This window comes from Morchella sextelata (assembly GCF_020137385.1).
Source record: "Morchella sextelata strain SCLS chromosome Unknown scls_8, whole genome shotgun sequence".
NCBI lineage: Eukaryota > Fungi > Ascomycota > Pezizomycetes > Pezizales > Morchellaceae > Morchella > Morchella sextelata.
This window is the reverse complement of record NW_025408623.1, coordinates 201,463-218,191: the sequence shown is the minus strand read 5'-3', so window position 1 is coordinate 218,191 and position 16,729 is coordinate 201,463. Positions and strand designations below refer to the sequence as shown.

Sequence of the window (16,729 nt, the reverse complement as noted above, 5' to 3'; positions counted from 1 at the left end):
TGGACGGGCACAAGATGAAGGTGTTAAAAAAAAAAATCTTTCACACCCCCTTCCGTGCGGACGTACCTACACAAGAACATCAAAGTCATGACCTAAAAATACAACGATAGATCCGAGAGCAGAGCACCCTACTACCCCCCCCTAATCTGCGCCAGAAGCAGCTAGCTAGCTATTGAAAGGTCGCGCTCGCTCGCTTAGAGAGAGTGTTGAGTACAGACCACCGTACTCTAGAGCACCGTTAGTTCTCGAATAATCCACTATCCCCGTATTTAGTATGTGGCAAGTCCGGACCAAGCATCAAACTTCGCGGACTCGTGCAGATGCACACTTTTCCTCGCCCGGAATTAAGATTTAACGAAGCGGGGATAGTGGATTTCTCGAGAAGTAACGGTATGCACCTACCTCCATGTGCCTTTCTTTACTCTACCTACTCTACCTACCTTCCCTACTGTGGACTACCTGGGCCCAGGGCGCTTAGCGACTAGAGTAGCATATGGATCTTCTTGGATGCTTTGTAAGGCAGGCTTGTCCGTCCGTCACAAGGGTATCGCCACATGTCTCAGGTTTCAGCTGGGGGACGCGTGGGTTTGAGTTTAGGTTAGGGTGGTGCATGATGTGACTTTACGTGCTATTCTATCTACTCTACCTGCCGGACGACCTTACTTACCTACCTGTTTCGAGCTCACCGAAGCTCTAATCTACTCTGCTCTGTGAAGAACACAAACAAACAAACAATCCCAAGACCCAAACACTCACTCACTCCCAGGCTACCGCACCGTGATCTTAAATTACCACACCCCCACCGCCCAGCCCACCTAAATAAACAAGATGGCCGGCACCGTCGCCAACTTCATCACCGTACCCCCCCCCCCCCCCCTCCCCTCCCCCCTCCCCTCCCCCCTCCCCACTGTCCGCCCACTAACACAAAACAGACCTCGCTGCTCACACTAACCTGCGCGACCATCCTCTTCATCGCGTACCGCATCGCGCTGCGGCCCATCCTGCAGAGCATCCCGCTGCAGACGCTGTTCGCGGGCCGCAGCGGCGGGCGCGTGATGCTGCCGGACGATGGCGCGGAGGCGGGCGCGCTGGAGGAGGGGTTTAGGGACGATAGTGATGAGGAGGGGGAGGGGGATGTGAGGGTGGGGAGGTAGTGTGGGTGTTTGGGATGGGGGAGGTGGTTTGGGGGGGGGGGGGATGTGGGGGGCCAATGATTGTGGGAGCTATGGGGAAGTAACAAGCTTTTATGCAGGTGGTGGCAGGGCGGGGGAGGGGGTAGCTAGCTACATGTAGTTCTTATGCTTGGATGGGTGTACAGTAGTGGGATCGGAATGATACTTTTTCTTTTCTTTTCTTTTTCCGTTCTATTTCCAGCTTACTCTGCTTGCTTGTTCTTCGGTCATATCCCAGTCTAGTCAGGCATGTCACTCAAAGGTCTTTGTGCACAATTCACTTCACGTCCGCAGCTGTAGGTACAAGTCACTCACTCACTCAATCACTCACAATCACATATATCACTCACAAAACAAACCTCAATTCATCCTCTCCACCTCCCCACTCTGCACCTCCGCCTCCCACCCACCCCCCCACTCCCCTCTCCACGCCACCACGCCCCGTCCCCTCTCCGCATAATCCGCCCACACCTCCACCTCCCACCCCTCCCCCTCCCCCTCCCAGACACCCCTCACCCTCCCCGCCTGCGCCCACCCCCCCACCTCCACCGCCACCACCCCCGCCCCCAACTCCCCCGCCACCCTCCCCACAACCGGATAAAACCCATCCCCACCCCCATCCCCCTCCCACTCACCACCCCGCGGCACCAGCGCAAGCCGCGGCTCATACCTCCTCACCGACCGCGCCGTCTCCACATCGAACCCCCGCGCCGAAACATACGGCGGGTTAGCGACCACCACGTCCACCACCCCCCTCCCCTCCCCCTCCTCCCCGCCGAAATGCGCCCTCACAGCCCCCAGCAGACCCGGCACATCCAGCACGTCGCCGACCCGGAACGCAACACTGTGTGCGGCGGCGGGCGGGAGCGCGCCGAGGGCGATGTTGTGGGCGAGGTTGCGGCGGGACAGGGCCACGGCGACCGGGGAGATGTCGATTGCTAGGATGGAGGAGGAGGGGAGGAGGGAGTGGAGGAGGAGGGGGATGCAGCCGGTGCCGGTGCAGAGGTCGAGGATGCGGAGGGGGCGGTGCGCGGGGGGGGTGTGGGTGTGGGTGTGGGTGTGGGTGTGGGTCAGGCGGGCGGCGAGGCGGTGGATCAGGTCTTCTGTCTCTTGTCTGCATGTGCTGTGTCAACAGAGGCCTAAGGTAGTGAGAGGGGGGGGGGGGGGAATTGGGGGGGAAGAGGCAGACCGTGGGATGAGCACCCCCCGCCGACACAGGATCTCGAGGGCGCCGAACGGCTGCGTGCCGAGGATGTACTGGAGGGGCTCACCGCGGCGGCGGCGCTCGCACAGCGGGCGCAGGGGCTGGGCGGTGGCGTGGGCGTGGGCGCGCAGCCAGCGGAGCTCGGAGAGGGCGGAGGCGGGGTCGCGGCACTCGGGGAGGAGGAGCGGGAGGAGGGGGTTGTGGGCGCGGGCGCGGTGGAGGAGGTGGGGGGGGAGGCGCGGCATGGCGAATTGAAAGGGGGGGGGGGTTAGGTAGACTCTATGTATATAGCTTCGGTCCCCGGGGAATGTAGATGCTCTATTCTTGTCTTGCCTGGCCTGGCCTTGTCAGAGGTCGCTCGGTCGGTGCCTGAAGGCGAGAGGGAGATCGTCCTTGGCAGGCCACCGGTCGGGTCGGTCGCACCACGATAAGCGAGTTTTTCCCATTTCCCGTGCGTGTTGCCCTATCTCAGATCACACAAATCTCGCATCACAAATCTCGCATCACAAATCTCGCACTCACAGGCACAGGCACAGGCACAGGCACAGGCGCAGGCACACACCCTCACACCCCAGGTCATGGCTGATCGAGGGAGGGAGTCTGGAATTGCGCAATTACCCAGCTGTCACTGTCACTGTCACTGTCACTGTCACTGTCACTGCCTGGTTGGCTGGTTGGCTGGTGGGATGGGATGTGTGCCGCGCGCCTAACCAGTGCACAGGATGGGATGGGATGCTGGGGATGTTGGGACGAGAAGAGAGGGGGAGATCCAACTGCAATCAGATCGATATGCCCCTATCTGCGTTGTGCTTTGTAGACTGAAGACTGGAGACTGGGGCATCACAGACCGTCACTCGCCCGGTGCAGAGCCGCAGCGCCAAGACAGCGGGGTGTGCTGCATGCGGATCACCTAACCCACAGACAGACAGACAGACACACAGACAGACAGACAGACAGACACACTTGAACCGCAACTGCAATTGCACCACCGGCACTGAAGAACGGTGGAGATACGCCCGCCCACGTCTGTCGAGTGCGCAATTGCGATACAGGACTGAGAGAGAAAGAGTACAGATGGGCGGCCGCCTCCCCTTCAGTCTCCTCGCGGCCCCGCGCCCAGCGCTGCGCTGCCTGCAACACCCCCGAGCCCGCCTTCCTACACTTACAGCCCTCCCCCCGCTCCTCCACCGCCCCAACACCACCCGGGCCAACACACCAAAACTCGACTTCCCCGCCCTCGACGCCAAATGGCGCTCCCACCTGCAGCACCCTCCCCCACCTCCCCCCACCACCTCGGACAAGCAAAGCTTCTACATCCTCTCCATGTTCCCATACCCCTCGGGCACGCTGCACATGGGCCACCTGCGCGTCTACACCATCTCCGACACGCTCTCGCGCTTCCACCGCATGCGCGGCCGCCACGTGCTGCACCCCATGGGCTGGGACGCCTTCGGCCTGCCCGCCGAGAACGCGGCCATCGAGCGCGGCGTCGACGCCCGCCGCTGGACGGAGCAGAACATTGCGGCCATGAAGACGCAGTTTGAGGGCATGGGCGTGGCGTTTGATTGGGGGAGAGTATGTATGCCTACCTTTCCCCCCCCCCCCCCCCCTTCTCCCCTTCCCCCTTCACGAGTGGGTGGGCTGACGGCGGTGATTGTGGTAGGAACTCACGACGTGCAGCCCAGACTACTACACGCACACGCAGCGCCTCTTCCTAAAGCTGCACGCCGCAGGCCTCGCCTACCGCGCCGAGTCGCTCGTCAACTGGGACCCCGTCGACCAGACCGTGCTGGCCAACGAACAAGTCTCTGCCAGCGGCCACTCGTGGCGCTCCGGCGCCCTCGTCGAGCAGAAGCTGCTGAAGCAGTGGTTCCTCAAGATCACCGCCTACCAAGACGCGCTGCTGGACGACCTCGAGATCCTCAAGGATCTGTGGCCAGAAAGGGTCCGCGCGCAGCAGAAGAATTGGATCGGCCGCAGCCGCGGCGCAGAGATCCGCTTCCCGGTCACGGTCGACGGCGCAGCGCAGACAGAGACGGTGCAGGTGTTTACCACGAGGGCGGACACGCTGCACGGCGCGCAATACCTGGCACTCTCCACCTCGCACCCGCTCGTGCAGCGCCTCGCCGCGGGCAACGCGGCGCTGGCGCAGTTCGTGAAGGCCGCCGAGGAGAGCAAGGCCGCCTCGCCGGACGGGAAAGCAAAGCATGGGTTCCGCCTCCCCGGCGTAACGGCAACGAACCCGCTCCTCCCGCAGGCGCCGCCGCTGCCAGTGTTTGCGGCCGAGTATGTCCTTGAGGGGTATGGCGAGGGCGCGGTCATGGGTGTGCCCGGCCACGATGTCCGCGATGCGGCGTTCTGGGCGCAGAATTGTCCAGGGGAAGGGGTCAAGACTGTTATCCTCCCGCCGGCGGGCGCTGCTGCGCCTGCGGTGGTGTTTACGGCGCACGGCGTCCTGTCGGGGGACTGCGGTGAGTTTGCTGGTATGGCCTCGGACGAGGCGCAGAAGGCCATTGTGGAGAAGTTAGGGGAGCAGTGGGCGAATGAGAAGACGCAGTGGCGGCTGAGGGATTGGCTGGTGAGTCGGCAGCGGTACTGGGGGACGCCGATCCCGATGGTGCATTGTGGTGCGTGCGGGGTTGTGCCAGTGCGGGAGGAGGACCTACCCGTGCGGCTGCCGGAGGGCGTGGATGTCAAGGGGAGGGGCGGGAGTCCGTTGGCGGCGGTGGAGGAGTGGGTGAATACTAGTTGTCCCAGCTGTGGCGGGGAGGCGAAGAGGGATACGGATACGATGGATACGTTTGTGGATAGTAGCTGGTATTACATGCGCTTTGTGGACCCGCATAACGAGAAAGAGTACCCCCCCCTCACCCCCTCTCACCCATACCCCACCTACTAACCCCCCCGCCGCAGACTGTTCTCTAAGGAATCCACCTCCCTCCTCCCCGTCGACCTCTACATCGGCGGCGTCGAACACGCAATCCTGCACCTCCTCTACTCCCGCTTCATCGCCAAGTTCCTGCACGCCTCCGGCCACTGGCCCACCGGCGGCGGCGCCGCCAACGCCGCCGAACCCTTCCGCAAGCTCATCACGCAGGGCATGGTCCACGGCCGCACCTACACGCACCCGTCCACGGGCAAATTCCTCACGCCGTCAGACCTGGCCGCCGACGGCACCATCGCCGGCACTGACAACCTGTCGCCCCTCGTAACCTACGAGAAGATGTCGAAGAGCAAGCACAACGGCGTCGACCCCGCCGCCACCATCGCGCGGTACGGCGCGGACGCAACGAGGGCGCATGTGCTCTTCCAGGCGGCCGTCGAGGACGTGCTGGAGTGGGACGAGCACAGGATTGTGGGCATCCAGCGGTGGTTTGGGCGCGTGTGGGGGCTCGTCTGCGCTACTGCTACTGACGGGGTGCCGGGTGATCCGGATGCGGCGGTGGTGGCAGAGATGGCGGCGGAGAAGCGGCTGTGGAGGGAGGTGCAGAGCGCGCTGCGGGAGGTGACGGCGTCGTTCGCAGAGACGTATGCGCTGAATACGGTCATCAGTACGCTGACGAAGCTGACGAATACCCTACACGCGCTGAAGCCCGGCGGGGAGGTTGGTGTGGGCGTGCGGTATAAGGCGCTCGAAGTGCTGCTGCACATGATGGCGCCCGTCACGCCGGCGTTTGCGAGCGAGTGCTGGGCGGTGCTGCGGCCGGGGGCGGCGCCGGTGTTGCGGCGGGGGTGGCCGGTCGTTGATGCTGCGGCGTTGGATGGGGTGCTGGAGGAGAGGGTGAGGTGTGCGGTGCAGGTGGATGGGAAGGTGAGGCTTGTGATGGAGGTGGAGGCGGCGAGGATGGCGGGGGAGGGGGCGGCGGAGTATGTTTTGGAGAGGTTTTTGGAGACTAGGGAGGGGGGACGGTGGGTTGCGGGGAAGAGGGTGGTGAAGAGTGTGGTGGCGGGAGGGGGGAGGGTGGTGAATTTTGTGGTGGGGAAGTAGGGGGTAGAGATGGGGGGGGGTGTAGATAGAGGTGTAGATATAGACATGATTGTAGTGATATGAAAAGAACTACCCCATCCCATTCATCCCGGTAATCCAAAAAACTACCCCAACCTCCAGGGTGACTAGAAGGTCCCACTGGCTATTTATTCCGCTATCTTGCAACTATATCCGGGCATATATGGCCACGGCAGTTGAATATTCTTAACTCGCCCACTCGCCCCTACTACGCGCTCGACCCACGATTGGAAAAGCCCGATTCTGGACCGCGCTGATATCAAGACCATAATGGCAAATGAGATATACGATCAAGATAGACCCCTATGTAGAATGGGCCCTTAGGAATGAGAACTCAATCGAGATGACTATTTTTGAACTATGATAATGCAAGCCCGAGCTAGCCTACTTAAACTACCTGGGTTCGAACGCCTGCAGGGGGCCTTTATTCTCACAATCCAAGCCAGCTCGATCGAGCTCCAGGCCAGGTTCGTCTTGATCCGGCTCGTGTCCAACACTAGCTGCGGTTTGTACCGTCAGGCATGTGAGTATATATTCTCGCCGCAGACTACTGGATTCCTCTACAGTAGAGCGGAGAATAGTCGAGAGCCTGGTGCATATATAGCGGGTGCGAAGCTGTGGTGGGCGTATGCATATACGGATCGGAGCAAAGGCCGACTTCGTTTATTGGCTCTGAATAATTTTTTTTGGTTTGGTGGGTTTGGTGTGCGGGTTTGGTGGGTATGACATTCATTGTCGAGGTCGGTGCGTTCGATTCGGGCTAGTGCCGTTTTGAATGTGGAAACATTCATGGAATATCACTCGAAGCATGTTGCGGCTATGACTCATTGGGACAACCGGCCGCGGGATAGGTCGCAGAAACACAGTACCATACTGGAGCTGCGCTACGCTTATATAAAGCAATGCCCTGAAGCATACAGTCGACTCTACATGTATGTAGTAAAATAATGCTTACTCTGCAAGTGCTCGAAGTCGGGCTCTCAAGCCGCTACGCGGCTGTCAAACCCTCCTTTCTCGCCTTGCAGCTTTGCGGCTAGCTCCGCGGTTCTAATTTATCAATTTTGCAATACTCAATTTGGTGTGTAAATTCGTAAATTCTACCATGAACTAGTACAGAGTCGATATTATACAATCACATCTTGACAAAACTCATGGATAGGAGCTAAATTAAGGTCAATGACTGATAGGACGGAGGGTGGAAGATCTCTACGGGTAAGATGCCAAACCCAATCGCGAACCCACCTTTGGCTTAGACGCAGCTACCCTTGAATGAGCGAGCACGATGATGACTAAAGTAGTTATGTACTAAGCAATGCCTGGAGTCTTGTGCCCGCTTAACCCTGAAGTAAGCTTCAGGGCGCTTCAGGGCATGCAGTGGTATATTCACGGTTAACCCCGACCTCATCAGCTCATCGAGAAGGATCGAGACATGAATATCCAGAGCAGCAGCCATGGATTGAGACAAGTACTATATACTATGACCACCAACAATTACTCGGTCCGAGATGAGGCACTGCATCCCCCGGTGTTACAAATCGGTATACGGCAATGTCCATGCAAACATAAACCAGCTACCAAGACCCATACAATGCTAAAAATTGCGAACCTTGATACTTAAGTGAGAGGAGCTAGGTTCATTCATTGGCTTCAGTCATGGCTGGCCAATCACCATTCATGCCCAATCAGACCGTTTCACCACGTGTATACATGTGCGTAGGTGTGTATACATGTGCGTAGGTAGAACACTCTGCCTAGAGTAGAGTACGTGCACATGCACTTGACTCTACTATGTATACTCGAAAGGCGGGGAAAGCAAGGCTCTGCTCCACTTATACCTCATCGTGATTTCCACAGCAAGTATCCGTTCACAACCTTAATCGTGAGACCAAACGGATACCCGCGACACCGCGTTAAACATTCACCTGTGCAGTGTGCCGCTCGCTGTATATACAGTATGGCCTCTCCTGCGCGGTTAGTCCGAAAAATCCCGGAAGAGTTGATCAAGGCTTTCGAAGAACACAAGTTGGAAACTACGCATCAAGATGACCGTAAGGTGGTACACAAAATAGGGAGTTCGGAATGGGTGTGGAAAAAGAAGCAAAGGATCGGTGTAGGGGCTAGTGGATCTGTCTGGCTCCAAGAAAAAGAAGGGGCAGGAGAGCTGAGAGCTGTTAAAATCCTAGCTCGAAACCCACTGATAGATCCATGCCACTCACAGGAGATTCTAGCTTTAGTCAAACTAGAAGCAGTGAGTATTCGAGCTTCAATCCTTCAATCCTCCAATATATGATATAAAACTAACAGAAAAAGTATCCGCACCTTTTTGTGGCATTTATAGGCTGGTATGAAAACCACGAACATATATTTCTCTCGATGGAATATGTCGAGGGGGGAGACTTGAGCAAATATATTGCCGAAGGCGGCCCCAAACCCTTATTAGAGGTGAAAGATATTGCCAAACAAATCCTAGAGGGGCTTGCAATTCTCCACTCTCTAAAGATCTATCATCGCGACTTAAAGCCACAGGTAAAAGCTCCTGTACCTTTTCGCATTGATTACGACTATATATCGTTAAGCGCCCTGAATAACAAATCTATCACTCTTTTAGAACATCCTTGTGGTTTGTCTTGACCCTATTTGGGTCAAAATTTCTGATTTTGGGGTTTCAAAACGAGAAAAGAACTCTTCCTCTATACGATCTCAAGTTGGAACATATGGATATATGGCCCCTGAATTACTAGGATATTTTTCCAAGGGAAAGGCTCGATATCTGGCTTATGCTTTGGATATGTGGTCGCTGGGAATTTTATTGCATGAGATCGCGACTTGTAAGGCGCCGTTTTGCCGCCGCGCGACCGATACAGAACCAGAATCTGACCTCGATCCCTACTCTGACTCTGAGTTGAGCGCTGGCTACGTTACCTCTTCAACATGGGTCCCGGTAATAAGATTACTTGACGACGAACTCCTGAGGAAATATTGCTCCGGCCATGCAGAGTTTCCAGTAGATCTCCTGGAAGCATCAAACATGTGTAAAGATAAAGAAGGGATATCTTTTTTAAAAGCCCTCCTCGTTGCGGCCCCAAAGGATCGATTGACCGCGGCTTGCGCTTTAAAAACACCATGGTTGGATGGGTACAACTGCCAGGTTGATAATTTGAAAAAGGAATTTCGGCTACTTGGAGTGGATTTAGATCTAAGTGGTGGGAAAGAACCGCAGAAAAAATGCGTCGGCCAATTTTTCTCGGATTCGGCGGAGAAATCAGTCTCTTCTCTGCTCACACAAGCTGCAGTAAATGGTTATTGTCTTGCCATTAAAAGGCTCCTGGATTCTGGGCCGATAAGTGATTCTGAGATCAGAGAATCATTACGACTAGCGATGGAAAATAAACAATTCGAAGCGGCCGGTGTATTGTTACGAAATGGCCGTATTATAGAGGGTCTAGACGAGGAAGAAGTTCTTTATTTAACCTTCGAGGCCAGGTGCGTAGAGGTGGTCGACACGCTTCTGCTGCATGATATACCCTATAAGACTACCTTTCCGTGGGCGAAACTATATCCTGGTGTTATCAGGTCAAGACACCTTGATATTTTGGAAATAGTTATAAGAAGAACAGACATCAATCAGCAAGTGGATGATCGTGGTAGAACGCCTTTGCAACTGGCAGCTGAGAACGGCGACTTCGATGTGGCACAACTCCTGTTGGACCGCGGTGCTGATGTGAACGCAAGGGATCAACACCGCCGGAGAAGCCTGAGCTACGCAGCTAAAGGCGGGCATGTGGAGATTGTGAAGCTATCGTTGGACCGCGGTGCTTTTGTGGACGCAAGTGATCTGTACGGTCGGGGAAGCCTGAGCTACGCAGCTGAAGGCGGCCATCTGGACGTTGTACAGGCACTGTTGGCCCGCGGTGCTCGTGTAAACGCAAGTGATTACTACGATCGGGGAAGCCTGAGCTACGCAGCTAAAGGCGGTCACGTGGACGTTGTAAAGCTATTTTTGGCCAGCGGTGCTGACGTGAACGCAATTTCTCTAGCCGGTCGGGGAAGCCTAACCTACGCAGCTGAAGGCGGTCATCTAGACATTATAAAGCTATTGTCGGACAATGGCGCAGATACGTCGAAGTGATTTAATCGTCTTGGGGGCTCCACAGCTCTGGGTTTGGCGGCTGCCAGCGGGCATTTGGATATGTTAAAGCTCTTGCTGGACAACGGTACCAATGTGAATGGGATGTATCGGGGCTACACAGCCCTGGCATACGCATCTACTGCAGGCTATTTGGACATGGTAAAGCTCTTGTTGGATAGCGGCGCCGGTGCGGGGGAGGCCTTGATAGCCCTAAGACGTGCAAATGATGGTAGTCATTGGAATGTTGCAAAGCTCCTCTCAGAGCGGATAGAGAAAGAATCTGGAGAACGATGGGAATAGTGAACCGTGCAAGGCGTTGGAAAAACAAATAAAGATAGTTATATCTTGGAGATACCAACAGTTTATTTAGTTGGTTGAATTGGTACTAAGAGTGTAAGGGTGCAAGTATATATAGAGCCTAGATCCATGGAGGAATTTCTTTTCAATAAATATCTTTTCTTTTGTACATTGTTACAATCTATTTTAGGCAATATTGATATACGCAAATCAAAACGTCTCAATCTACCCTCTTTGACTACAAGTACCACCAGCATCTGCACATTCATCAATCGCTGGCGAAAGTTTCATCCCGCACGCGTCACACGCTATCACTCGGTCATTTCCCTGCTGACCAAATTTTCAACACATTCCATGAACAGAGATACCTATAACTCGATCTTTCCTTTTAATCTAACAAGAATCCCATATATACTCTCAAAAACTGAGAACGTACGTACGGCCCACACATGAAGACTCCTCGTCCGAGTGATCTTCTATGATCCAACACCACATACCTTTAGATGCTTTGCTGGGGGGTACCTTAATAGTAGCGCCAAAAATATATATATATGCGCCAATACCCGTCGTATAGACACCCTCTGTACTCTGCTCGGGCGTTCGGAATATACTCGGACCCACAATGCCACCAATGCATGACGCGCAGTAACAATTTCAACAAGCAGGGCCCAATCCCGAAATGGCAGGAATTCTATAAATATGACTATATACAGTAACGCAAAAATCTAGCCCTGAGGTTCTTGGAGAGAAACACCAGTGCGAGGCGGGGAAAGAAGAAAACCCTATGTAAAGTGAAATGAAAGAAAAAAGTGGTTGCCGGTGGCTTTGGATAATAGATACAGGTATGAAGCGAATCGGAGAGCGGGGTGCGGAAATATGAAGGAGCCGGTGCACGGTATGGTGGAGTAAAGAGAGCGATATATCGATGTCCGTCAACATCTCCAGACAGGGAAGAATCCGACGATCCCGATAAAGCCGCAGGCGCGGCCAGGCCACCTCGACCGACAATAACAGAGAGAGAGAGAGAGAGAGAGAGAAGAAAAGAATTAATAATAACAAACCACCCAGCCCACAACCCAGAAAGAAAAAAAAGAATAAAAAAGAAGAAAAAAAGAAGAGGAAGAAAAAGAATTAATATATATTCCAAGTCTAAACCAGTTTTACACACGATTGTCCGGATCCGCGCCAGTCTCCTTCTTCCATATCAAGATTTCCATAAACGACTCCGCATCGCCATTATCAGGTCTCGGTGGTATCGCCACCTCGAACGGCGCCCCCACTCTCGCTTTTGGGGGTATCCTTAGTGACCCCGAATGCGACGACGACTGCGACGACTGCGCCCGCTCTTGCTTGAAGTTCGACTGCCGCCGGTCGAGATTTATCGTCGGGACCGCTGCTCGCGAGGGTCTAGTTGGTGCCCGCAGCAGCGTACGTGGTACTGGCAGCTTTGATACCGATGCGGTGCTAGACGCGGCGGTGGGTGGGCGGTCGGGGTTGGGCGGGAAGATGGTGTAGGTTGTTGACTGTTTTCTGGTGCTTGCTGGTGGAGGAGGTGTCACTGAGGTGTTCTCGGCGGATGGGGTGGTTTGGTTTCGGAGCCCGGCTATCATGTGGTTGATTTCATCTCCGAGCCGTCGAAAGCTGTGCGTGGTGTACTGGGAGAATATAGAGGGTGCGCGGGAGGAGCGGCGGTCCTTGGAGTACTGGCTAGTGGGGCTGGGTGGCATCCGGAGTATGGATGTTGTTTCCCGCTCTGAGTGCGTACTTATGGTGGGGCTACGTGGGATCTCAGAGATGGTATGCATGTCGTAGTATTCGCTGATGATCGAGGCAAGTGCGGGGCGGCTACTCATGGAGCGGTCATCGCGGTTGTCGTGGGGCTCGCTGACTACAATACTCAACTCTTTTTCTAAAGCTGTTGGGTGTCGACTAGGGGCCCTCTCTAGTGGCCTTATTGTCGGTGTTGGTTCGTCGTCGAGCTCAGCGGGCATGTTTCTGGTCCTTAAATAGATGTAAAGACCGCAGGAGATTATTCCTCCAATATTGGCTATAACGGTTGCTAGTGCAGATGTGGAATACTCGGGGCTGTCCTGAGCAGTCAAAACATAGTTTGGTACCATCATAATCTGGTTTATCTATCATTAGCCCAAATATCTCATTTCCACCTAACAATTGTCATATCATACCCATTGCAAAACGTTGATCAGCATAAAATAAACCGTTCTGCTGGAAGCCATCTTCTCTTCTCTATCAATTGCAATATCTTTGCTCAAGTGCATGAGCACCACCCCGCCCATAAACACTGCAATGGGCAAAAGCGCAACCATGATACCCAACCCGCCTGCAGAAAACTGGTCAACGAATGCCATCAGTTCTCCATCGCAGAAGTCTTGAGCAGAATCCTCAGGCATCACCCGGGAAGGTATCCATGTCAGTATCGTGAGAAGGAGCGCAGATAAAACGCAGTATATGATAGATTTCCCCGAGCGAGGCTGGAAGCGGGGCTGGGAGAGAGCACGGATAGCGGTTTCAATGGTAAACGATAAGATGATGTAAGGCGTTATCCATAGGGCTTCAATCGCATCAGCCAATGATCAAAATACCATAAAATTGATCCCAATTAATCAAGAGAAAGAAAGCAACTCACCAACCCAAGCAACCTCCGAAAGATACCTGCAGTTCCCTTGAAACGGACTCATCTTCAACCCTTCCCCCTCTACCACCGCAAACATGGTTCCCTGGATAACTATTGTCGTTGCCAGCACCAGCGGGAACACATCGAATGCCGGAATCATTTTCCACCATGCCTCCGAACTCCCATCCTGTCCTCCTCCCACGAGCTTTGTCTTCGATGACTCACTCCGATTCCCACTAGCCCTTTGGTCTATCGTATTCGACCTGTGCACCCTTATCCGCCCCATCTCTGCTGAATCACCGCTGCACCTCATCCTTCTCCGGCTGCATGCATTCCTGGCGTCCAATAATATCCTCATCGCCATCGCGGCCGCAGAAACAATGTTGATCCCCGTCAACACCAATATTATAATCCGCACCTGCAAGCTGGCAATATTTGGGCCGCCCGGCATCGGGCCATCCGGTGGAGGTCCTTTGTCGGCTCTTGAATCCATTTTGACCAAAATAAAAATAACAATAAGGAAGATGTGAAATATAAAGGAATTTTGTAAGAATAAAAGGGTAAAGACTCTGTCTTTAGGGGTCCTGAGCAGACGAGAACATGAACGCAATCTTTTTTTCTCTCCCGCTAGGTTGATATATTGCTGATGGTCCGTGGTCGCTTTTTTGGCGTGTTATTGTGGTCCAACTGAGTTTCGTTTTTTGCCCTAGCAGGAAACAAAAAAGACAGGCAATAGAAAGAATAGAGTACTAATAGCAAAGGAGAGGAACTGTATTTGTTGCTATCAATTCCCAACCACCGCACAGCGGCCTAACCAACCAACAGCAGCTGAAGAGCCGGAAAAAGCACCCCAAAACTGACGAAGGAACGCAACGAAAAAATTGCAAAACAAAAAAGTCAAGAAGAAAGGTTGGTATATACAAGTAGAGTAAGTTGCGGCGGGAACGCACTAGGTTTTACTAGCAAGTGTCGCCTCCAAGATTTTGGATGACCGCCAGCCGGAAACAGGACTGCATACACCTTGCATGCGTTATTGTCGCACTGACAAGCGGGAACCTCGACCAAAACTGCAAAGGCATCACTTGGGTCCCAGGCGAGGCCAGGGGGAGGTTGGTGGCGGTACTATCGACCTATATGAGCCTTATATTAAGGAGCTGGTGTGTAGATTGACTACTGTTTATTAGGAGCAGGGGCTCTCTCTGCGGGCAGAGGGCTATGTGCATGCAAGTGCTAGAGTAGATAGGATCAGAAAATACATGTAAGCAGATGGATATAGTAAACTAATAAACGACAATTGTTTATGGTGTTATAATAAAGCCTGGGTTGTCTTTGCAGTATGCACGTAACTGTACTTTGGGTACATGTAGAGTACCGGCAGCATACCAGCCATCCAGCCATTTCGATGACTACATTCTGCAACCCCACTTACATTCCTACGACCAGTACGTAAGTAAGTACAGTGGCGCATCTACGGCGAAACAAAAATCCATGAGGAGGCCGGTGGATTATCAGAAAAAAGAAGAGGAGGATGAGTTGAAAGTTTAACCGTTGCTATTCTCTTGGCGAAAGGGGTCCGATATTGCCCTGCCAAGGCGTGTCAGCTATGTAACCCCATCCCTTCGGTCGGACTCCTGGCAACAATAAATGACGACAAAACCCATCTAGAAACTGGGAATCCTAGCTAGAGTAGAACTTATAAAAGATTCAAAGTAACAGGAATTAATGGTGTTGAAGGGTTATCAAGTCCATACCACAATAACCAATATTTAACTCCAACGCCAATTAACGATATATCAAGCCATTATCCCCGTATGGATAAGAATATTCCTATATATATATATATGTACTCGCGACAAGCATGAAGTACCCGAATATGCAGCTGCAAGTTTTTGGTGTATTTTTGACTTCTACTCCAATGGAAATTGCAGATTAGGACGTGCATTTTCGGGTACTTTTTACCTGCTGCGAGTATAAAGTCTTCGTATGCTATCTTCCAGGCTAACCTTACGATCGCCGAACTAACGTCCAAGCACACTTACGCACATGAAGTCTTAGTGGAGTATCAGGATCTAGCACATGTGATGATGGACCATCGGTGCAGCTTTTTCCCGAGCCCAAATAAAGATTCAACGCGGTTTCCACTTGGAGATTAGGTTTCGCGGGAAGGGTCCGCATGAAGGGCGGGTCGGCGGAAGCGAGGAAATAAACTCCTAGCACTAAGTAAGTAAAGGAGACAGCAGTTTTCACCCCCAACCCGAAGAAGCAACGATAATAACGAGAAAAACAAAACCGGGCACCTCGGGCACCTGAAAAACTGGTTACAGTATGGTTCCCCCAGTCTTAAAGGTAACATGAGAAAAACGCCAAGTCTCGAATAACTTTTCAACCACGATTGATATTAAAAATATGGAAAGACAAACTCTTCTTCATCATGTTACCTTTAAGACTGGGGGCACCATATTTCTATCGTTATGTAAAATCTTGCGTTAGTCGGTTTCTCTTCCACAACTACATACCTCTCTACACTTATTAAGGGAGACCCGTCTTCTGGTTCGACTAAACAGCCTGATAACATGTAACTACCCTAAGACCCCAAAGTCAGAGACAGAATAAGAACTAGAATACGACAAGATTGGCGTCACTAGTGTAGCATATGCATATTAAGGGAGAATTATGGAAGGTACCATGACTTACCACGAGGCACCAGAAGAAGTTTGTGTATTCCAGTCTTCCGCGGCCAAGGAACAGGGAATCTGCAATATACATCCATAATCCGCCCGGTGCCGTAAGTCGAGTTCGCGATATATACTCCACTCTATATTGTGATTGCATGCACATAAGCTTAAGCACTAAGATCGTGGATATTTTCGAACGATACGAGAATCTAGTGTTAATTAGCAAGAGATATTTATACAATCCAGATAACTCTGGGGATGATAGCCCGCTAATTAAGAAAGGTATGTAGCGCGATTCCCGAATCTCTAAAGAAGAAGGCCGCGCGAAAGTACCTTGTGTTGCTCCGGTCAAAGAAATACTGGCTAGTACACATATAGAGGGAAATCCATCTCAAACACGCTGGATCCAAGAACCAAGAATTCACAACGCCCGTTCAGGTTGTTGGGACAGGTCCCTATGGTGTCTGAATCCCATCCTAGTTTCTGAAATTGTGGCAGTAAACAAAAGCCAAAGAAAAAACCTGCGAAACAAGCAATCCAGGCAACATGTTCAGTCATATGTGCTCACCCGCTCGTTCATCCTACAGTCGTATCCCCCTAGCTACCAAGCG

The 16,729-nt window shown here is 53.1% G+C and overlaps 5 protein-coding genes across 5 annotated transcripts; 3 read left to right on the top strand and 2 right to left on the bottom strand.

Moving 5' to 3' along the window:
- Window positions 1-828: 828 nt before the first annotated feature.
- On the top strand, window positions 829-1,154 carry H6S33_012293 (uncharacterized protein; the record flags this gene model as incomplete). The annotated part of the gene is made up of 2 exons (XM_044844095.1): window positions 829-858; window positions 933-1,154. The coding sequence occupies 2 exons, from the start codon at window positions 829-831 to the stop codon at window positions 1,152-1,154; spliced, it is 252 nt and encodes an 83-aa protein (XP_044694942.1).
- Window positions 1,155-1,532: 378 nt separating this feature from the next.
- H6S33_012292 (uncharacterized protein) lies at window positions 1,533-2,621 on the bottom strand (the record flags this gene model as incomplete). Its single annotated transcript, XM_044844094.1, has 2 exons — window positions 1,533-2,286; window positions 2,362-2,621. 2 exons carry the CDS (start codon window positions 2,619-2,621, stop codon window positions 1,533-1,535), a joined length of 1,014 nt encoding a protein of 337 aa, XP_044694941.1.
- An 829-nt stretch (window positions 2,622-3,450) lies between these two features.
- H6S33_012291 (uncharacterized protein) lies at window positions 3,451-6,364 on the top strand (the record flags this gene model as incomplete). Its single annotated transcript, XM_044844092.1, has 3 exons — window positions 3,451-3,951; window positions 4,040-5,232; window positions 5,290-6,364. The coding sequence occupies 3 exons, from the start codon at window positions 3,451-3,453 to the stop codon at window positions 6,362-6,364; spliced, it is 2,769 nt and encodes a 922-aa protein (XP_044694940.1).
- Window positions 6,365-8,336: 1,972 nt separating this feature from the next.
- H6S33_012290 (uncharacterized protein) lies at window positions 8,337-10,811 on the top strand (the record flags this gene model as incomplete). Its single annotated transcript, XM_044844091.1, has 4 exons — window positions 8,337-8,630; window positions 8,693-8,908; window positions 8,991-10,507; window positions 10,559-10,811. 4 exons carry the CDS (start codon window positions 8,337-8,339, stop codon window positions 10,809-10,811), a joined length of 2,280 nt encoding a protein of 759 aa, XP_044694939.1.
- A 1,157-nt stretch (window positions 10,812-11,968) lies between these two features.
- On the bottom strand, window positions 11,969-13,936 carry H6S33_012289 (uncharacterized protein; the record flags this gene model as incomplete). The annotated part of the gene is made up of 3 exons (XM_044844090.1): window positions 11,969-12,934; window positions 12,995-13,380; window positions 13,456-13,936. 3 exons carry the CDS (start codon window positions 13,934-13,936, stop codon window positions 11,969-11,971), a joined length of 1,833 nt encoding a protein of 610 aa, XP_044694938.1.
- Between the last annotated feature and the right edge of the window lie 2,793 nt (window positions 13,937-16,729).